Raw genomic sequence first — 23692 nt, forward strand, 5'->3', positions numbered from 1 at the left:
TGTATATATATATATATATATGTATGTATATATAAATGGCAATTTACCAAATATGTACCTTTCACTTTGAAAATCGTAAAATGTCACAAACCGTTCAATAAAAATGAAAAAAAAAAAAAGAAAACGCACACACAGAGAAAATGCGATAAAAACAACAACAAAAACGACAACAATGGCAAAGCCATTGCATAAATTAATGTAAATTTATGCGAAAAATTACAACAACAACTACTACTACTACCACTACAACAACAACGGCAACAGGCAAAAAGAAGAAAAAAAGTGCAGTTATGTTGGCATGAACAAGTCAGGAAAAATGTGATAGAGGAGAAGATGATACCACCAGAGAGAAGGATGGCTAGAGGAGAGAGAGAGAGAAAGAAAGACAGAGAAGGATTGATTTCTTTGCTCAGTTGTTGTTTTTATTTGGTTTTATTTCCATAAAAACAAGGTCACTACACCGACTTTAACAATGCTCTTTTTGTTTTTAATCAATACAAAAGTCTCGAGTTTTTAGTTTCATTTTCCCTTCTACTTATGTGGTCTAGTCCATAATTCAATTGATTAAACTAGCCCAAGGAGTCTAATGGAAAAACTTGATATGCCATTTTGCGTTTAGGGTACTCAACTTGGTCATATTACAGCAGGTGCCTCCACAATCCCCTATTAGATGACCATTTGACGTTAAGATGTGTGTAAGTAAGCCAATTATTGGGGCCAACTATCACGAAATATGAGATGGGCAATTCATTGCACATGTATTGGTTAGGATAGAAGGGAAGCACAAGTAAACGTGCAACTGTGTCAATGCTAGAGACCAAGAGAGAGAGAGAGAGAGAGAGAGAGAGATAAAGAGATAGATAGGGATTTAGGGTGTACAGGAAAACGATAACATATCAGAGGTGCTCAACATTTATCGTTTTAGCATTAAAATATCGATATTTTTGATTGTCTATAACAAAGCATAAGAAAGTTTTGACTTTTTCTTTTGGTTTTTAATGAATAATTTGAATTATGTTTCCTACCCATGTCTTTATTTTAAAATATTCTCTTAATTTTCAAAATCGAAAATAATCCATCGCAAATAATTGATATAAAATTTTAAAGAAACAGCCAGCAAATATGTAATTAAAAATTTGGATATAAAAATGTCATTATAAATGACAAAATAAATGAAATTTCATTGATTTGATAAATTTTCTCTTAGGCCAAATCAAAGGCTGCTTCTTTTGTTTCATTTTTGGCTAATTTGGTCAACTGACCTTTCAAAGTTTTCATCGAAATGAAATTGTTTTTTAACTGTTTTCACCTAAGGAAAGAGAAAAATAAGTGCTTAGACTTTATTATTTTCATTTCTTCGTTCCGTTTCCTATATAACGCTTTCCGGTCATTCTGTCTCTCTCTCTCTCTCTCTCTCTCTATCTCTTTTGTTTTTTTTTCTATGAAAATTTATGACCCAAACGTGATTCAAATTGCAACAAAGAAAGACGAAAATATACATAGAAATAAAAGGGTCAACAAGTTGTCAACGGTTTGGTTTGAGTATTTTTTTTGTTTGCTGTATTTTTATGTGTTTTTTATGATTATTATTATTTAAGCTTTTGTTGTTGTTGTTGCTTGTTTGACGCCAAGCAAAACGAAACGTGTGAGTTCATTGGGAAATACAATTTTAGTTTTTCGGCACCTGGAACAAAAAAAAAACTGCTGGTCTAAACGATTTTTAACCTAGCTACCCCACCCTCTCTCCCTCACTCTTTGCCCCTTTTGCCCACCCCCTCAACTAGCAATTCAGATCTTCTTCTTTCCAATTTGTCTGTCTGACCGTTGCGGTTGGCCATCATCATCATTTCTATTTGCATTTCTGGTTTCTTCGTCTCTCTCGTTTTTCTTTTTTATTATTATTTTTTAAAGTTTTGTTTTGTTTCTCTTTTTGGGATTGTTTTTTTTTTTTTTTTCTTTATAAACTCTTGTCAGGCGAAGCGTGTGAAAATAGCTAAAAGCTTTAAAAGAAAAGATGTTACGGAACATCCCAACAACAACAGCAACAACCACAACAACATCGACATCGACAACAAAACGGCTTATTTGAAAACAAAGAAAAAAACAAACGTTTCTTTTCTGTTGTTTTTATAACCTTCATGAATTCACTTAATGGCGGGACAATTAAATAAATTGGCTAGTTAAGCCTTTTGTGGGAGTGTTCAGAAGGCAACAATAATTATGTCTCTATATAGACCAAAGCAGTTGATTTATCACAAATTATATAGTGATCTGATCGAACATCATAAGAAATAAGAAAATTCCATTTACGTTTAGGCAAACAAAGATTTTCAGTAACCTTTTTTTATGCCAAAACATAAACATAAATAAAATGAAAATTCCTAAACAATAATTAAGCAAAAGAAGACGAAATATGTATTGGAAAGTCCAAACAAATAAATAGATAAAAATTTAATTTTAACTTGAATTGATGTTAAAGAAACTTACCTAATCCAACTGAAGATATAAACATATATATATGAAAGAATCAAAGCCAAATGCAATCTGCAATAGAAAATAAATTCAATTAAATGCAAAAGATAAGCAAAAATAAAAACAATTTTTATAAATAAATTCTTCAAAATTGTTAATAAACTTTTAATCGATGTAACAGTTGCTTAACCTTTTCCCTCCCCTCTTGCTCTTTGCCTCACTCATTTCATTTATTAATTTAAGTATGAAATATTTGCAAATGTGTGTGTGTGTGTATGTCTGAGTGTGCGTTTGGCGGCTGAAAACAAGCGTAACGACACCATCAACAAAACAACAACAAATGGCCAATTAAAAAACGAAACAATACGTAATATTGCAAAACATAAAAAACAGCAACAAAAATGAGAAAAGCCAAAGGAGATGAAGTTAAAGTTGGAGACGAGGCATAAACAAGCCAAACAACAACAACAGTGTGGTTGCAGGGAGGGGGAGAGAGGGCGACTTACCATGCATCACTCAAGCGGCACTTGAAATGGTTTTTCGTCTTGCCGCAAGTTGAGTTGAATGAGTTTTGGGGAGCAATGGACGTCTGTCGACGTCGTTTTTGCAGTTAGTCAGCAAAGAAAATATCATCCAACAACAAAGTTCACATCGGAAACCTAAATCAACACACTGTGAGTGAGATGGCACGAGATGAGCTCGACCTAAAAGTGGTATATAGAAGAATTTCAATATAACCCACCCATGCGGCACTGGATTTTGCCCACTTGTCTTTGAATCGGAAGCTCGAAAACGTCTAAAACTTCAAATCAGTTGGCTAAAAGACTTTTGCCATATCAATTGCATTTGATCCGCCAGAGAAACGTGCCGAGTTCCGAGTATTAAGAATTCCAATTGTCAATGTTCAAATTACAGCAGACGAAACAAATAATATGAACGTTTAAACAAAAAGTTAGAAACTGTTTACAAAGACTAGACTTAACTAAACAGCCCAAGATGCACATAGTATGAAATAAGATAATGATAATGGCAGGCGCCCCTCCCCGCCCACATAGCCAAACACCCAAATCATTTTCGCTCTAATAGGTTATGGGTTTTAGTATCGGACTAGTACTAAAGTTTATCAAAAAAGTATTTTTCCATGTCGAAAGAATCAAATTTTCCTTCCCTTTTCATACTAGTTTCACGAGGATTCTTCAGGGAGAAAAGAAACGATCCCTAAATGTTATATTAAGCATAGAATTGATCAATTGAGCCTTACTTTATATAATCGATAACCGATTACTGATTCCTATGGAAATATCAGATCTACAATGAGTAAAAACTTTTGTTGCATTTCTTATGAGTTATTTGAATTTGGATATTCTCTTTGATAAATCACTCAAATGCAGCTAAAGAGAAACCGAAACAAAGGGAAACAAAGGGAGAGAGAGAGAGAGTGAAAGAAAGTCATGTAATTATTTCTCCATTGATTGGCGTCGTTCAAAAAGGGATTGCACTGTTGCTGTTGTTGGCCCCATCATCTCTTTTAGCCACTCTCCATTTTGGCACTTTAACTGCTGCTGCAGCAGCCTTTACTCTGCAAATGATGCTGTAATTTATTTGCCTTTGTCATTGCACTGCAGACTGCACTTGGCCCGGCTAGCTGCTTGCCCTGTGCCTCCTGCTCCTCCTTCAGCTCCCGCCTTTTGCCATTGCGGCCCATGGATTACTCTGCTGCTACTCCTTGGGCCACTTGTGGCAACCAGTGACTGGGAATGGCTGCTCATAAATTTCGCTGCGTTCTGCATTTGCGTATGTTGCCTGCCATCGTTTGGTCTCCTTCCTTCTGCCCTCTCCCTCCTCCTTTTCCTCCTCCTTCTCGCCATTCTTCTTCTCCTGGGGGGCACTCTTGCTCCTGTTTCTCCAGCTTCTTCTGTTGCTGGTATAATTTATGTGCGGATTTTTATGGTTTGTTAGTTTTTTTTTTTTTTGTTATTCGTGCAGGAATAGCCCCCTCTGTCCCCTCCTCCTACATCTTCCCGCTCCTTCTCCGACTCCACCTCCGCCTTCTCAGCTGCTGTGGTTTATTGAACATTATGTTTTTACTATTTCTTGTTGATTTCTTTTTTGAATTTTTATTGATAAAACAAAAAAAAAATCTCTCATAATAATAATAAAAGTTTCATGAACTCAAATAGTAGAAGTTAAAAGAGAAAACAAAATGCGAAAAACTTCATGCTTTAGTTATTTAATTTACTCAATTTATTAGATATACCTACAATACATGTATTTTCCTTTAGCCCCAAATGTTGTTTTAATTGTTAACAAACAAACAAAAAAAAACAACATAAACCCGACTCCTGTTCGTTCACTTTCTCTCTCTCTCTCTCTCTCTCTCTTTCTCTTGGTCTATCTGAATATTTAGTTAATTATAGAAATCCATCACAGTTAGTAATGATGATTTGATTATTATTTTAAGCATCGATTCGACTTGGCATTTCCTTTAGTAAAAGTCACTGAAATAAATAAGTTTTTGAAGGTTTCTTACCCCTGAGGACTATATGCATGGGGACAAAGATTAATTTTTTGTCTATTGGAATAAGAAACAAAAGAAAAATGAGAAAAAAAAAACTATTTACAAAGACAAAATATTCCTCAAAGTTAAATCAATTATTTGTTGAATTAAAAAATTAAAAACATTTCTCATTTCTCTCTCTTTCACTGTCTCTGTGTGAGAAAATACTCTTCATTTGTTGGCTTGGCTAACTTTTAATACCAAAATGGTTGTATCTATGTCTCTATGGAAAACCAATGGTACAATAACCGCAAACAAACAAATGAGGGCACACACACACACATACTGAGTGTGTGTATAAGGTCGCAGCTATTTGCTTTGCTTTGCTACGGAAAAACTCACCTGGCCATATCAAATCGGGGTTTTTTACTTTTTTGAAAATGCAATAAAGCGTGATTTGTTGGTATACATACATATATACACATATACATATGTATATGTAATCGAAAGAGACAACAAACAAACGTAGCTAACCAACCAACAATAACGAATAACGAAATCTATTTAACTATTTATATTGCTAAACACAAGAAGAAACTCCATGACTTACCTAATCGGTTGTAGAATCGAGTCAAGTGGGTAAAGTTTCGAAACAAAAGTGACGCACAGAAAGAAAAAGTGACGAACTTGACCTCGACAAAGAAAAAGTTTCATAAAGGTCTCGAGAAGATGTCGAAAATGGATAAGAAAGGAAGACACTAGCAAGAAGTTTCAATCCTAATCAACGATTCTGACCCAAATGGAATTGCTAACAAGTCGAGTTTGAGGTAGAAATGGATACGGGCCTAATTTCTAAGGCCCAGCTCAGGGCACATGAGCGGCAATTTATCAAAGAGACCCGCACGAAGTTATATAAATTAATTTATGAATATATTATATATTACTTTTCCTTTCCTAGGCCAATAGGTTTTTATTACTATCTAAACATCAATACGTGAGGGAAATACTCAATGATTACTAAAACAGTAATAAGTTTTGGAATTTAATATATTTTTGTTTTCTTGAGAATTTCGAAATGAAATATTTAAAAACATTATTTTGTTTTCAGGTTTTCTTTTTCAAATTGCCTAAAATTTGAAATAAAATTCACATTTTTGCGAATTTTGGTCTTTTGAGATTGACGTGGTTTTTAAAATGACTTAGTCTTCAAATAGTTTACCCTGTCGATTAAAAGCGGAAAACTATCGATACTAACTAACATGGACAGCTTTGATCGATAGATTGCCACCTCTACTTTGTCGATGTGTTCAAAGAGAAAGAGTCCTTTCCAATATTTTTGTAGACGAATTAAAGTAACGCTGTAAAAGGTATTGACAGGTTGTTTGTTTTGGTTTAATGCACATTTTCCATTTAATTCAATTTAACTCAAAGGCAATCCTTTTTGATGAATGTTCTGGTTCACGGGATTCTGTTCCATGCAGCTTTAGCTGCATTTGATGGACACTAGCGTCATTCCACTAGAGTCCTACGCAAGCAGCTCCTGCAGCTCGCTCTCGCCGACGCTCTCTCTCTCTCTCTCTCTCTCTGTCTCTCCTCCCTCTCTCTCTATTTACTGCTTTGCCTGTCATCTTGTTATCAAAACGTCTTGGCCTTTTATCGTTGCGGGACGGGAAGAACATGCACAAAGTGCGCCCATTCGCTTCTTATCGGGCTTATCATGCGTAAATGATAAATGGAATTGAACATTTACTCCCGCCCATAGTTCTGTCTCTCTCTCTCTCTGTCTGTCTGGCTGTCAGTTGGTCTATCTGTCGTCTGTTTGTGTTTATCTTGTTGTAGTTTTTGTTGTTGTTGCTGTTGCTGTTGCTCTTGTGCATTGAGCGTGGCGCGCGTTTGTCTCGGTTTTGGTTTTATTTTGGTTTGCATTGTAAAATATTGTATCAACAAGCGAAACAACAACAATTGCAACAACCGACCAACAACAAAAACAAAAAAAAAAATGGTTAAATTAAATAAATAGAAATAGGCGGCGGGTTGAACGTTTTGGCTAAGCCATGGACATCGAGAGAGCGAGAGAGGGGGAGAGGGGGAAAAACAGCCATTGGGCAACCTTTTTTTGAGGTCACTAAATCTTCTGCCACACACACACAGCAAATGGAGTTTTATTTTTTTCCTCTCTGATTTTGTTGCGGCTTAGGTAATCCCTCAGCAAATTGAAAAAATGAAAAAAAAAAACAAAAAATACAACATGTACACGAAAAAAAGAGAGAAAAAAACTAATTGCATACTTAAAGCTTTTTGGTGGAATTCGGCCTCGAATATGGGTTTAACAACAGAAACAACATCAACAACAACAACAACCAAAAACCGCTGACCAACTGAGCTGACAATTTGTTTTTCTTGTTTTTTCTTTTGGGTCACAGCTTAAATCAAGTAGATATATCATAGTTCTATGCTGAATAGGATTTATTATGCGTATTTTACGTAAAGGTTAAAGCAACTCGTAAAACACGTAACGATAACGATACGAACTCCAAATGCTGGACTGAATGCTCAGACGGCGTCTGCGACAACGATTTCTTCTTAATAGTTGATCCAGGTTAATTTTTAAAACTCACCTATTCATAATATTTAATATTTAGATATAGAACTGCATAACTGATCATTTAATGTCAATCCTATGAATCGAAACTTTGTTAAAATCGCAACAAATGAAAGTGTAAAGTTAAGTCTTTCTCCACGGAAAAAGGAAACTTTAGATTTAACGATATTATACGATTTTGAGTACACAGAATTGATAGAAAGATTGTCCATTGTCTCTTAATATTTAGTCACGATTAGCAAGATTACTTTGGCAAATCATTTATCAATTAATTTTTTAGTTTAAATGATTTTACAGTTAATCATTATTCTCGCGATTGAAATGTTTCAATTAACTTGAACACTTGAATTCTTTATTGAAATTGCTATTTAAATGATTAACGCATTGTAAATTGCCTCCAAATCTCCTTTCCCCCTTCTTTACTGGTCTTATTTGACTCATTATCATACTCTGGTCAAACATAATTCAATCAAAATGGTAAACAATTTGTAGCGGAAAACCATCAACCAACAACAGATAATTTGATATATTTATTGATACTCTACTTATTTATCTGTCTACCGACCGATAATTATATATACATACATACATATATAAATATATACGAGTTTGAGTAAATGTTGCATAATGTGCGGAAATAATTAATCGAAAAGAAAGAGAAAGAAAGGAAGCCAATAAAATGTCAATTTTTCGTTGTTTAAAATGTGATTTATGTGGGCAACTATAGCCTTCCTTCCTTTCCTCTTTCCCCTCTCCTCAATCAACTATTATTCACGTGTGTGTGTGTGTGTGTTAACCTTATCACTTAACCATTAACATGTTTACAAATTTGCGTTGGTTTATCACAGTTTTTTTGCACATTCTGATTCTGATTAAAGAGGCCAAACTGCTAGCAAAATATAAACAAAACTCACTTAAGGAGTGGGCAGGTTCCCCCTCACTCCTTGCCCGTTTGACCATTTCCAGTGTTGACAGCGTGACACGAAAGGCAAATTGAAACTAGAAAATTATGTATATAGCTAAGTCGAATGCGTTTCCCACTAACTAACATTAAATATCTCATACGACGGAAAAAGTATTATTTTTTCTGATTTAATACAAATCGATGATGTGGCCCATATTGTTGAGTGTTGGAAAGCGCCATTAAAAGCCAAGAATTCTTTACTCTCTTGGGTGATACATTGTTTATTGTGCTGGCATTTCTCCAAACACAACTCCAAACTTGATGAGGGATTTCTAAGAAATAATCAAACATTAACAGAAATCTATCTCAAACAAATCTAGCACAAAATAATTCTTTCCCATATCTTATTTTTTCTCATTTCCTACTTATGAGAACTTTAATATTTTTGACTTTAGTTAAAACGTTTTCCTCGGATTTTCTTTTATCAACAAAGAACCCACACATACTTACAGAAGAAAGAGAGAGAGAGAGAGAGAGAGAGGGAGAAACAAGTGAATTGTTTCTGCCAAGCGAGTTGACATATTTTTGCTACCTCAATTTCGATTCTACAAGTCATATAGTCGACTTTGCCGATACCCTACCTAATCTCATTGGACTTGTTTACTTTCCCGATCTGTTAAATATATTTTTTATACCGTTTTGCGAAAGTTAAGGGAGATAAGTGAGATGAAAAGGTCATCAGCTTAAGCTTGGCCAATATACCCATTAGATAGGGTACACACTCGCAACAACAGACAACATAGTTACTTACACTAGACTAGTCCTAGTCCATATGCTGCCCCCCTTTCCCCGATCACCCACCAATCTCTTTGTAGTCCCACTGTAATCCTTTATGAACAATTTTTATGTAACAAACAAACAAAATGTTTGTCAAAATGAAATGAAACATAACCGCAACGACAACTACAACGAAACAGAGTGCAATGCAATGGAGTAAAGTGGCGGGAAGGGGGGTGGGTATGAGAGATTGGTAACAGTTGCTAGACAAGCGACTGCCACAGAGACACAGACACATTGTCTGTCTGTCTGTCTGTCTGGCTGGCTGTCCTCCTCTGCCCATACCCGTGCCTCTTCCACTTCTACTACTACGACTACTACTACACTCTTCTCTCTCTTCTCTGACATCAACTGTAATTGAAGTTGAAACAGTTGAGCCAGTAAATTGTGTGCTATAACATGACAACAGCAGCAAAAGCAACAAACGCAACAACAACAGCAACAACAACTGAAAAATGTTCCGGAAATGAAACTTCCGAGAAATCGAATGTGGAATACCCTGCCATTTAGCTGCTTAAAAAGTGTTCTTGTTTATATCGATAAAAGTAAACGTTGTCTACTTGCAATTGCAGTGTCGAGTAACGTACAAATGACAAAAAAACAGTGTTGGTAAACCATTATTATTCCTCTTAACTGCCAAGTGTTAACTTAAGAGACTCGATTTTTAACACTTGGAAACATAAAACGGCGTAAGATCTGTTAGACTTGTTTTTAGTGTTGGTTAACTCTTTATTATTTGTAAATTAGAAAAAAAAAAGAAACTTTAGCATGAAGAGAATAAACTCGACTGAGAATGAGCTTGTGGATTCTTTCTCTTTCTATCTGAGTCAAACAAGGATCCGAATATGATATACCCTTTTCCATGCCTAACATCGGATCTTTTTCTTGTTTACCATTTCTTTCTCATTCTGATAAAGGGTATAGCAAAAATTGCTGCGACTCTTGTGGAGAAAAGATATTTTCAAGGGGAAGTGGGGGGGATTACTACAAATGTGACATGTGCATGGTATTATAGCCCCCCTTCTTCACAACCCCTCCCCGCAACCAGCTGCTGCTGCTCTATATCGTGTATGTCCAAAAGAAAGCCCAAAAGAACAATAATTTTTTTTTTCGGGAGGGGGGACGACCCAAAGGCTCAACAGCAGACAGGACCACAGGGTAAGACAGGACACAGAACTGAATTGAACAGACCTGAGGCCAGGGCCAGGTCAGAGATGTCAAACAGCTGACGGGCAAATGTCAACTTTTCTTGAATTTTTCGTTGTGTTTGTTGCTTTTGCTTTTGCTTTTGTCTTTTGTAGGCCAATGCAAATTATGAATATTGACAAAGCACATGAGAGAGAGAGAGAGATACAAAAGGTAAAGTAGGCTAAAAGACCAATTTGCTGATTTGCTTCAATTGCAAAATTGAACAATAATTGATTTATAATACATTTATGCACATGGTGTGTACAGTTTGTCATGCAAGTCTTTGTCCAAGTGCATTGAAAACATTTTCTATTTTCTTCTTCTTTCACAGAGTCAAGAATAAATCGTAAATAAATTTCGGTTCGAACTTTTTGAAATTTATAATCCTTTTGAGTTTGTTCATTGGTTTGTATTTTCCATATTTTTTTGTTTGTTTGTTTATTTTAAATTCATTTCAAGTTTGCTTAAAATGAATTCATTTAAAGGTTATTTTTTTGCTCTCTACTCACACACTATCTCATCCTGTCTCTTTTTCTCTTTTCTTTCCATTCTCTAGACATTTGTAAAAACCAACAAAAAAAAAGGAAATACCCAACATAAAAACACAAAAACTGGAAAACATAACTCACATTTTGCCAGTGCTTATGTTTTTTTGTTTCCCTCCTCCGACTGCTGCCCCTTCAACCGTTAACCATCTTGCTGCCCCTTGCTGTATGCAACAAAATGTGCGGAAAGTAGAGTCAATTTGCTGACTAACATAAAAAGTGCATATGTAGCATAGCTACAGAAACCCAAAACCCAATTTCAGTGCATCCTCCACCCCACCCTCCCCACAACTAACAGTAGTTCCCCCGTCCCCTTCCCCCACTCGTTTTGGCCTATCCACGAATGCAATTTCCATATTGTGAGCCTAGGCGATGCTCTTGCCTCCCAAAAACTTGCAAATGCTTCAAATCTCAGAGAAAAGCTTCCATTTGCGTCTCCCTACGTGTGTGTGTGTGTGTGTTTGTGTGTGTACCAACATGCATATATATCCTGGCATATCCTGGGCAATGCCTCCTGGGAATTACCTTGGTTATTGTTTCAACATTTTTATCTGCCCAAAAAAACAAAACGAGAATTCTAAGGAGAACAGGAAAAAACCACCGCCTCCACTCATTCTCCCTCTCTCTCTCTCTCTCACTCTCTCGTTTCAGGCGGCGTGTGTGTTTGTGTGTGTTGTGTTGGTTGTGCGGAAAGGAGGCGAAGCTCCGCTTGGTTAGCATTAAGGTATATTCCACGAGTGCGTTTGTGCATAAATCCCAATTTAATCCATCCGGCTTTTAGTTTGCAACATTTTTTTGTTGGACTCAACTCGATGTTTCCCCTCTCCTCTCCACCGCCACCACAGCTGCCCCCTTTTTTGTTGTCTCTCTCTCCATTGCCCCCTTTTTTTATTGTATCCTAACTGTCTACTCTCTGTCAGAGAAAAGAACAATCATATAGAGCTACGTCCTTGTGCTAGTGCTAGTCCTTTATCGAAATCTCCATCCGATGTTAATTGTCTAATCAGAAATCTTATAAGAAAAGCTAATTCTATATCATCAAACCAATTTGGATCCTCCAAAGATCCAAACTCAACTCAACTCACCTGTTCACCTGTTTATCTGCTCACCTGGGCGTTTCTGTTGGTGTCTTGTCTTTGTGGCATTTTGAGAATCATAGAAAATAAGTCAACTTCCAATTTTGCAGTGGCAAAGTCTCAATAAATTAACAGATGGCGGTTTGCCCTTACCCCTCCCCCCTATCTCTCACCATCCTGCCGACTCTATCTCTCAAGTTGTCGGTGTGGTGAGAAGGGAAGGTGGGGCAATTTATATAAATAGAAAAGAGATAGCGAATTCATTTGTATGACTAAGTTTGATTCTCAACATTTCTCGACCCCAAGCACCTTCTCCTTCTCCCCCTCCTCCGCCAACTCTTATTCTCTTTCATCATGCCATTTCAGCTTATCCCATTCAACTTGTCACCCAGTTTTTCCTTCTTTTCTTTTTTTTCCTTCTTTTTCTTTTTATGTGTTGCTTATCAATTTTACTTTCAGTTTCCATTTTGACACTTTGTTGAGTCCAAGCGACGGGAGTTTGGGGAGGGACGGCAGGGAGAAGTGAAAATTTCGCAAAATAAAACATAAAAAAAATGGCAATTAATTAGGGTGAATGTTGTTGTTGTTGTTGTCGTTATTGTTTGTCATAGAAATTAAGACATTTGAGTGGCAAGCAATAGACAAAAGTACCTATAAAGAGGCAGAGAAAGAGAGAGATAGTGAGAGTGAGAGGGAAGAAAATGCAATCATTATCTCCTTGTGTAACACGATCAGTCGCTCGCTCTACTCCTCCCTTTTCATCAGAACTCTTTTTGTTAACTTAAATCGGTTATATACATACATATATATATAAAATATATTATTTTAGGTTTTTTATACTCCAACATATATGTAAATAGAAGGATAAATCCGTTGAATCCCCTATGATGAATCATTCAATGATTCAATGTTTGACTAAATTGAATCAATCGAGAATTGAATGAAATGAATCGAGAATGAGACGAATGAAGCTTAAAAAGTGCGATGAATATGAATTAAAAAGAAGTACATATCTGAGTTAACAAATGATACTGCACTTCGGTTAAACTGATTTTTTTGTCTTCAATTTGGAGTACTCATTGGCGAGAATATATGAATATAACCGAGTGGACCTACTAAGCCAAGAATATCCAAAAATGATATTCATTATATCGAGTCACACAGTTAGAAACAAAAGAAAAGAAACCAATGTGTCTTGGTTCCACTGTGGACAAGATTTTGCTTCATCTCTTCTGCCTTTATTATAACTACTTCATCGTCATCATTATCTGTAGTGAGGAAAAGAGAAGGAGAGAGAAGGGCAGACAGGGCGACTGGAAGGCAGGAAGCATGGCGAAACAAAAGACGAGCCAGCAGCTGCTTCTTGATACCCTCCTCCCCCTCTTGCTGCTCTCTTACTTATGATCGTCTTTACCTGGAGGATAAATGTAGGTACATATGTACATATATACATACATAGGTATACATATTTCACATTGTATACACTTTTCGCCCTTTATCTCTCTCTCTCTTTATAAGCATTTATCCAGGTATGCCTAGCCTGACCCGAAAACCTGCTGAAAATTTGCTTCAAGCACTGCCACTAACAAGAGCATCCCAACAACACATATTGACCGCAATCAGGTAAATTATACACGCACACACACACACGCACATGCATATTCATAACATGTTACGCATGTATAGGAATTACCGAAATTATAGGATTTCCCTTCAAAAGATTTCGCAAAAAAGTGACAAACTAGAAAAAAAAAACCAAAACTCACAAGGCCGCATTTACTGAGAATGTCGCCCAGGGGAAGATTGTGGGGAAAACGAAATCGGATCAATCATTTCCACCCACAACAATTTTACCTCTTAAAGTTGTTTAAATGTCAATATTAAAGATAAAAAAAAAATGGGAATAGACAGTTCTATAATATCATGAACAACAATTGAAAATCCAGAAAATATTTTTACACAATTCAATTTGCGATTTTGATTAAATTTTCTCTAAAATTTTCGAAATTTATGTTTAAATTCTATCGTTTTCATTTCAAAACTAATATTTATTTATTTTAATTGCGCATTCTAGTTCCCAAAGTGATTCCAAAACGATTCCGAAACACAAATCCTAGGTCTGGGCCTGATTGTAAACTACATGTTCCGAATTCCTTTGAAAAATCAACAATTTTCATTACATTTCTGTCGCCCGACTGTCTCTATTGTAAATACAGGTCAGAGCATGCAGCGACACGCTCGAAGGGTAGGAAGGGTTTTTGCGACAGCTGTGCAACGACATGTTGCAACATGTTTACCTGAAAGAGATAAGCTGACGAGGAGAGTTCTACGTATTGCAACACAATTCTATAATTTCGGTCGAGAAATGATGAATTTAAACAGTAGTTTAGTCAATGTTCGGAAGCACTGTACGAGACACTAAAACTTAAGCCGAATCCGAATGTTTTCAAATATTTTAAAATATCAGGGGAATTTGAGAAGGAGATTGACGTAAAACATTTTCAAGACCATTAGTTTATCTCGTAAATCCAAGAATGAGTATTTTAGTACCCTGTTGGGGTCCGGAGTGGCAATTGAATGCTTTTAGATTGCGTATCACCCTGTATTTTCATATAAAAATGTCTCTATGAGACCAAAACAAACAGAAATTACTTTCACTCCATTTTAAGGAACATTTTTTGGTAAAGGCCACGCCCCCCTTCTTGGGCACTTACCTTAATAATTGTTGATTTCCATTAATTAGTTGTACAGTTGTTTTTGCAGTTGATTTTGTAGTTGTTGTTGTTGTTGTTGCTGTTGCATAGCCATTTAAATTATTATTAATGAAGCTTATGCAAATTAATTAAATTGCAATTATTTCAATTTTAATTCACATACACAGACACGAACACACACACATACATATACACTTGATGCACATTAGTAGAGCGAGAGGGGAATATATGCATTAGACACCTGCATGCAACCGCTTTGTTGTTGTTATTGCTGTTGTTGTTGTTGCCCCCGTTGCGCCGGCGTCGCTGACGACGTGTGACGGCACGCACGCAATTGCACGAAAAAATAACAACAACAACAAGACACAAAATTTTGTGGTTTTTCTCTCTCTTTTACACTTGCACACAAACACACACAACAAACAGCCGCTTGCTCGCTCTCTTTTTAGCGGCAAAACAAAATTTAATTTTAAATTTTAACAACAAAACGCAAATTTGAATTGTTAATTGTAAATTGAACCAACAAAAACAGCAATTAAAAAAATTATCAAAACGTTGGAAACAAAACAAAAACAAAAAAAAAAGAAAACAACGCGACGCGATCGTTCCGCTCAACACGACGATTTTTTTTTGAATATTTTTTTCGCCCCAGCTGATATACTCCAATTTGAATTTTCGCCGTGAAGAGAGAATATTCGCCCAGCTAAAATGATCATGACAAGGAGGTCAACTAAGTGAAGCGAATTAAAGTTCTCAACCAAACAAAGCGAATTTATGTTGCACACCATTAGTGCGCAGCGAATTCACGTGCATGTGGCGCCACCTAGTCAACAGTCAATGGAAGCACTTGCAAAACTATCGTTAACTGGTAGGCAAAATTATTTGGTCACACTTTTTCGTGGCATCGACCCATCACCAATAACTTTTGATATTTTTTTCCATTCGAATTATTTTTGCACACACACAAAAAATTTTGAAGTAGTATTATTAATACATTGGCTGGCCAAAGATGACGACGGCATTAACAACTGTACCAGGACGTGCCTTACACTATGTCTTCAAAATTGGCGATCGGGCGAAAAATGCCTTCTTCTTCCGTGATATCTTAGGAATGAAGGTAAACAAAACAACAACAAAACAAAAAGCAAGTTTACAGAAAAGGAAATTGTGTGCTCATGTCCTTAAGAGATGATGAAATCTTATAGATTATCGGCTTTTCTTTTTCCTTCCTTCCCTTCTTTACGAGCTGTTGGAAAAAGAGGAAACGGTGCCGGTTCTGTTTGCATCTCGGGAGGGGGGCGAAAGAGAATTAGTCAATCCAGTTACATTAAATTCGCTACTGGTTCATCTATATAACCTGCTCGTCTGTCGCCTGGCACCTGGCCTCTCCCCCCTCACTCCTCTCTAGCGGCAACCTTATCTAAGTAGAGATTCTAGATATCTTTGCAAACGAATCTTGTATATAGATTTGAAATCCATAAATATAGCAAGTACTTTGTATGGTCATTGCTTGAGATCCGTAATGATATAGTCCAGGTTACTACTAATCTCGATGACTAGATGACTTTGCCATAAAATCTACATAGACATCATATCTCGAGTGCGGTCGAGTGAAGTGTTCCTATTCTATATATAGATGTGCCCGTCGGCACGACAAGGCACGGCACGAGACATAATCAATTGAATGGCTTTTTTATCTCGTACTAGTCGATCAGTCGTGGCTAATTAAAAGTCAGATGACGTAGATAACAATAGTAATGACTTGTTAGTTTTCTTGCTTAACTAAAATGTGTGTTTTCTCTTCTCTTTATTAGATTTTGCGTCACGAGGAGTTCAAGGAGGGCTGCGATGCTGAATGCAATGGGTAAGACCTTTAGAAACTTCTCAGAGAAAGTTGACAGCCTCGTTTTATGATCAGGCTGATGAAGGCAAACTTATAAACTAAACTAAACTGCCTCAACTAGCATTAAGAACAAGTCAAAGCGAGTAACCAAGAGTGGAGTCGATTCTCTCTTTGTGCTAAAAGCCAAAAGGAAGAATCCAAGGCAATAAAATGTAAAGAAGTCTTTCTATATTCTCATCTCTTGGTCTATGAAATGCCCCTTAAAGTACGCAATAGTTTAGAAAAGTATTGATTCTTTTCAAAAAATGTATAACTATCTATAAACAATATTTGCTTGGAGGATTAGATTTGTTTTTTTTTTAAGAAAACAATGAATAATTTCTTAAAATGTTTCGAAAAAGTTATATGCTTTGACTGATAATTGCATACTTTAGGGGCAAACTTACCTGCGCAATTTACCGACCTAAATTAACACTTTGCAATGCATAGAGCAATTGAAAGACCGAAAATTGTACAATTTAAAGGCTTATACTTTTTGAAAAAGCCAGTTCTTGGTTTATTGCATACTTTAGGGGGCAAAGTTAGCTAGACAAACAGCTTAATATGAATAGACAAATGGAGAAGCCACTGAAAAGGCGAGAGAATAAGATTTGAAGCAAATTATTGGACTGCTTATTGCATACTTTAGGGGGCAAACTGTCCTACTATCCTAATAATAGACAAGCCAAGCTAAGAGAAAGCCTTTTTCTTCTTTTACATTTTCTTTAGACCCTACGACAATCGCTGGAGCAAAACAATGGTCGGCTATGGCCCAGAGAGTTCACACTTTGTTATCGAACTGACATACAATTATGGCGTCAAGAGCTACGAAATGGGTAACACGCATTTAACAACTGAACTCGAATAATCTAATCTCTAATTCTCCTCCTCTTCATCATCTTGTCTCAATGTAGGCAACGATTTTGGTGGCGTCACCATTCACTCGAGCGAGATTGTGCGACGTGCCACTGAGCATTCGTATCCCATTAGCAAGGTGAATGACGGGCATTTGCTTACCTCACCGGATGGCTATCGTTTCCATGTGCTGGACAAGCCATTGCCCACCCTCAATCGTGATCCTGTGCAGAGTGTTGAATTGCTAGTCACCGATTTGGCTGCCTCCCGTCAGTATTGGCATGATCTACTCAAAATGCAGTTGCTTGAGCAGCACGATCATTCGCTGCTCCTGAGCTATGGCGAGCTGCAGGCTAAGCTGCGTTTGACACGCATCAATGAGCCACTGAATCGCGCCAAGGCCTATGGGCGAATAGCCTTCGCTGTGCCCTCCTCCGTCCAGCCTCCCCTGCATGAGGCTGTCAAGGCAGTGAATGGGACCATACTCAAGCCTTTGATCACTCTCGACACACCGGGCAAGGCAACTGTTTCCGTGCTGATATTAGCCGATCCCGATGGCCATGAGATTTGCTTTGTCGACGAGGAAGGCTTCACCCAACTGTCGCAAGTGGAGCCCGATGGTAGCGAACGTTTGGACAAGAACATTGCCAAGGATCCCTTTCAGGAGGGCAACGAAAACGTTGAACAAGCCTGAACACATCCCCTATATATCCCCGATATCTATATATACACACATGTATTTTTTTTCCAATTTACCTATCTGATATTTCTATAATACGTAATATGCAATATTATTTTGTGATGGTTGCGTCTTAGACCATGGTTAAATATATATGTATATCAGAATGTTGCACACTCTGGTGATTGTTCTACACAAGTTCAGAAAATATTCATTCGATATTTTAACTCCATAAGAGTTCGACTCCCAACGATTTCCGATTTTATGTAAAGGAATCAGCTAAAGTCCTCAAAATATTTCACTAGGTAAGAGACGAATCTAAGAGAAAGTTCATAAAACAAAATCAAAATAGATCATTTAACAATGGTCTAAAATCGATGTAATCCTCATTAGGAAAAACTGTTAAAGTATTCGATTTGGTTTAAAAGATCGTGTCCTGAACAGAGTCTGCTGTTTGAAATTTCGGGGGGTTTCCCTGGAAACGTCTTTACGCTAGGATGTCAACTTTTCTCTTCTCTATTTTGATCACTTTCATTATTTAAACTTTATTTGCTTGTTAATTAAATCCAATTTGATAAATTACTTTTATTATGTTTATGTTCTTAACCCTTTTGACCATCTTGAATGTCATTAAACAAATTGTTTTTAACTGCTGCCCACAAATCTTTGTCGAATTGTTAACTGAGCCACTTTCTGAATTTAATGACCATTCGAAATTGAAACCACTGAGCCACTTTAATATGACTATACAACTTAATTATATGGAATATATATTGGATGTGATTGGCATCAGTGCCGGATCAGACAAGGGCAGGGCCTATATGTACAGCTTAATGCACATTATAAGAAACAATTCCAACTTGAAAACAAAGACATGAATGACCATCAATAGACACCTTCTGAAATATCAATATTTCTGCACTCCAATCCAGCACTGATTCCAATGCACATTGGGTCAGATTTCCCTTTTTTTGGCATGAAATAGGAAAATTTTGTAACGCCAAATAAAAAATTTGACTTGATATTTGAAAAGGGCATACATTGGGTACATCAAAACAAAATTAAAAAAAATTTTATGTGCTACCCTGCATTTTTGGCAGCCCTTTAAAGTCAGATGTTCGATCAGCTGTTTGTTTTGTCAAAATTTACGAAAATTATCACTTAATTTTGAGCTTTTGCGGCAGCCACACCTTCTATCCAAATTTTTGGCGACAAAATGGAAAATAAAGGTCAAGGTATAAAAAATTGATTATTTATAAATGTTTTTAAAATATGCTATCAATGTTGTAGTTGTGAGCTGTGTTTGTAATGTCTTATTTTAGAATAAATCTAGTGAAAGTCTTCGTCTATTTGGGAGTAAAAAAATAAGTTCTGCCAATTTGTGCCAAAAAGTAATTATGCAAATGTTTACTCTAAGGTTCAACCTTGAACGTGTGATTAACTGTTTTTGCCCATTCTCTCGATATTTTGCATTTTAAGCCAATTTTAAGGTTAGCCATGCTGCACTTCTTGAAGTATGGATTGAAAAAAAGCGAAATGAAAAATCAGTTATTGACTGGATTATTGGCCAATTATGACGAAATGAAATGAAAGCTGAAATATCAAGGAAAATAAGGAGTTTTCACCTATATGTAATGAAAAATTTAATAAGTCATCATAGGTATTACCTATTGGTTGCTTTGGAGAAAATGCATCTGAAGTGCGCAACATTATAAACGTGATAGACGATCATTTGCAAGACGGAGTTCTCGTATCAATAACATAACGGATATGTTCAATAGATCAATGGATTCATCTGACCCTTTTATTTCAAGCATTAATATTAACAAAAGATTAGCTCAAAATAAATAAAACCCACTACCAAAGGAAGTCATTGAACTTTTAGAAGCACCAAATGTTAATAACAATAACAAAGAAAATTTCTCAAGCAGCGATGATAGCGACTTGGATACAGATTACGAAAACAGTGACATTTCCCTGGATACGCAGGTCGAATATTCAGATTAATGTTCATGTTTTTCATCTAACTTAATGGTATATTAAACTATTTTGTGTGTTTATACTTAAATATAATAAGAAATTTTCCATTTTAAAATGCGCAGTTATTGGTTATTGGGGTATTTTCAGCTTTACGTCTGAAGATTTAAAGCGTTGCTTGAAAAAAATAAATTGTGTAGACATCCTCTAATTATTTAATACATTCTGTTTACTAAAAACGGATTAAAAATTTTTTAAAATAAAGCCTAAAAGTATGCAAATGGGGTAATTTTTACAATTTTGGGCAGATAGCGGTAAAAACGTGGTGTATTCCAAAAAAAAAAAAATTCAAAATTCTATTTTGATCTGACTTATGTGTTTGCCAAATTTTAGCTTTTTAGCATTTGAAATGTAGTTTATGCCAAAAAAAAAGTGACTCTGGCCCAATGTGCAATGGCTATATAACCGAATGATCTATTCCTAATGGTTACATCTCTCTGAGTTGGATCGACTGAAACGAAAAGTCGCTCTTCAACCGTTTTTTTGTCATCTAACTTGGGTTTTTTTATGATAATAGACATCATTTTGGATCATCCTGTTGAGTATTCCTAAATTTTCACCATGCCTTTGATTTTGTTGTCAAAAAACAGAATGGAAAAATGATAATGTTAAATGGTTTAGATTAAATTTATTTTTAGTTTTTTAGGTTTTTTGAATTTCTAGACGCTTCTTTTAGAGGTTTTTTTTTTTTTGCTTTTTACCAATTTTTTCGTTTTGAGTGTGGTAAACTTGAAATAAGCTTTTTTGCTTTTAAAATAAATTGTTTTAACAAAATTGACAAAATCCAAAAAATGCGCCAAGCGGAGTCCTTTTTGCCGCCAGCTGGAGTCCTAGCCGGGGATAAGAGACCATGGGAGACGTTTGATTGGCCAGCCGAGCGGCGACGCGGCATCTATCGGAGTTGGGGTCAATATTTTCGGAATGCCAGGATGAATACGGCGGCCCAGAAGTATTTTGACAAGTGCATTGACGAGGACGGAAACGGAGGCCTGTCAAAGGGGGACGACTACTTGGCCCTGTATTTGCGAAGTAAGTTCAATCGGTCGGTGGCCCGAACCCAGGAGGCCTATGAGGATAGCCAGCATGCGGCCCGGGTGGCTGGTCCAAACGATGCTGGCATCAATACGGAACTGGCCGACACCGTGTACGATCTGAATCGGTTCGAGGACAACAAGCGGATGCTGCACGACTTCGTGCGCAAATATGTGGGGACATCGGTGAAGCCTTTGGAGCATCGTTTGCGTATTGTGAATGAGAACTTCGATGATTGCATGGGCGATGATAGCTTGGGCACTTTCTTGATGGAGAACTCAGCGCAATTGGGCGGATGCTTTGAGCAGATTAGTCGCGAGAAGTCGCCTCCAGATTTGCGACCACGTTGGAAAATTCTCAAAGAGCTCAACGAGTGCGATGTCCAGAGTGTGTGCGATAAGGAGGAGAAGCTGTTGTCCCCCTTGGAGATGGCGCGACGCAAGCGTAAGACGAAAATCTTCTATCAAAACTATTTGAATCGAGCCTGGACGGATATATTCTTCCTAAAAACCCTTCGCCAGAATCCCAATCTCCTGTTGGACAGATATTTTGGCTCGCCGACCAAGCGTGGCGAGTATTTGAATAGGTCGTTCGAGCGGGTAAAGAAGTTCACCAAAATGTTGCATTCCCGCAGTCCCATGTACAATGAGTTGCATCAACGTCGCGGCAATCCGCGGATGAAGTCCCAGCTCCACGAGTCGAGTCTCTATCGAGTGCAATATCAGACGAGACGCAATATGCATAGCATATTGCGTACGATCCGGGTCCTCAGGCAACAAGAGGACTCCAAGCGACTGAGGCGGTTCGTTGAGGAGGTGATGGGCGACTATGTGGCCATTAAAACGACTCGCATAATGCCGTGGAAAATTGAATTCATGAACGAGGTCTACAATCATTTGGCCTTGAGTCTGTGTGAGGAGTTCCGTTTGCCACCCACCAAGGTGACGCCCTATGATAAGAATGCCATGTGCCTGTTGCTCAATATTCCCATCGTAAAGCCACTCGATCATCAGGAATTTGTATTCGGTGATCGTTCAACATATGCCTATTCCGATGGTGTATACACGGCCGAGCAGAAAGTTAGCACCAAGTGAGTGAGGGGATTCCCACAAATTAACATCTTCCTTCTCACTTCTCTCTCTCTCTCTCTCTCTTTCGCTCTTTCTCTGTGCTTAGACGTTCCATCAATCATTTGGAGCGACGACTCGTTTTTGCCACTCTACCAATCGAAAGGACTTATCTCCTACACGAGCTAGCCGATCGTCATGTCCAACAGAATCATTTCGTGCAATGTCTCTCCTATGCCCAAAAGGCCATCGAAGAGGCCGAACATTGTAATAGCAAAATTTGGCAATTCCTCAGCACCATGCAAATGGCCAAATCCCATGCGATCCTTCACAAATACGAACGGCAAACCGAAGTCCTGGACGCTGCCTACGACCTGGCCAAAGAGCTCAAATCACCCAAATTGTGCACATTTATTGAATTGTGTCGCATGCTCAACAAGGACTACATCACCCTGAGAAAAATGTCCCAACTGGTGGCCAGCAAACGTTTGCGTTACAAAATGTCCAATCGTTCCAGTGGCCTCAGCTCCTCGCAGCACTCCTCGCCCAGTAATGCGTCCATTGTAGTCCAAAATATCATGGCTTGATCCCCGTTTTTGTTCTCCTTTTTGTGGATCCAATGGGGATGGTAAAAAAATCAATCAATTATCACATTTGTTTGAATTTTTTATCGTCCTCATTCGATGCACTCGAGCAAAATGGGTGACGTAGCAAGAGGAATACAAAAAATACTTTGCAAAACAACACAAATTTTATTCAACAAACTGATAACAAAAATTCAACAAATTTTAACAAAAAACTAACAAAAATTTACCAAAAAAAAAAAAAAATGTGAAAACAAAATGAATATGAAAAACAAAAAAATTGCAATGAGATCTTAAATTGTTGTAAAACTCAAAAAAAAAAATACAAAATGAAAATTGTTTTTCTCTTTTTTTTTTTGTTCTTTTCTTTGGATTTTGCCTGAGTTTCAGGTGTGAACATGGGCGCATCCAAAAGGGGAGTCTATCAACACTTTCTTTGGGTTCTCTTTATGGCCAACCAGTGAGTCTTCAAAGTGGTTTGTAATCTGTATGTTTGTACGAATACGCCACAAAAATATATTCTAGATCTATATTCAAAATATTTAGTAGATCCGTAAGTATGTCTTCTTTATTGAGGGGCGTATTTGAACTAATATTAGTGGCCGCTTCTTTTGTGGCCTCTTCTGATGTAGTCAACCATAACGTATACGCACTGTGGGACATTTATTGAAATATCATTCACGATTGACCTCGAGCCGGCTAAATTGCAAGGTTTGCTTCA

At 37.1% G+C, this 23692-nt stretch overlaps 3 protein-coding genes across 4 annotated transcripts in view; 2 read left to right on the top strand and 1 right to left on the bottom strand.

The window, feature by feature from the left end:
- Positions 1-14909, bottom strand: part of LOC6641290 — a 53127-nt gene extending 38218 nt beyond the window's left edge. For both annotated transcript variants that reach the window (XM_023175241.2, XM_002064168.4), the window contains exons 1-2: positions 14836-14909; positions 2488-2544 (exon numbers count right to left, since the gene is read on the bottom strand). The gene's annotated coding sequence lies outside the window, so the exon portion shown is untranslated. The remainder of the gene's footprint in view (positions 1-2487; positions 2545-14835) is intronic.
- Positions 14910-15765: 856 nt separating this feature from the next.
- LOC6641291 (glyoxalase domain-containing protein 4) lies at positions 15766-18449 on the top strand. Its single transcript, XM_002064169.4, has 4 exons — positions 15766-15952; positions 16650-16699; positions 17447-17553; positions 17632-18449. The coding sequence occupies exons 1-4, from the start codon at positions 15845-15847 to the stop codon at positions 18264-18266; spliced, it is 900 nt and encodes a 299-aa protein (XP_002064205.1). The 5' UTR covers positions 15766-15844; the 3' UTR covers positions 18267-18449.
- Positions 18450-20968: 2519 nt separating this feature from the next.
- LOC6641292 lies at positions 20969-23181 on the top strand. Its single transcript, XM_047011374.1, has 2 exons — positions 20969-22410; positions 22497-23181. Exons 1-2 carry the CDS (start codon positions 21080-21082, stop codon positions 22972-22974), a joined length of 1809 nt encoding a protein of 602 aa, XP_046867330.1. The 5' UTR covers positions 20969-21079; the 3' UTR covers positions 22975-23181.
- The last annotated feature ends 511 nt before the right edge of the window (positions 23182-23692 follow it).

Source organism: Drosophila willistoni, assembly GCF_018902025.1.
Source record: "Drosophila willistoni isolate 14030-0811.24 chromosome XL unlocalized genomic scaffold, UCI_dwil_1.1 Seg141, whole genome shotgun sequence".
In the NCBI taxonomy this organism is placed as follows: Eukaryota; Metazoa; Arthropoda; class Insecta; order Diptera; family Drosophilidae; genus Drosophila; species Drosophila willistoni.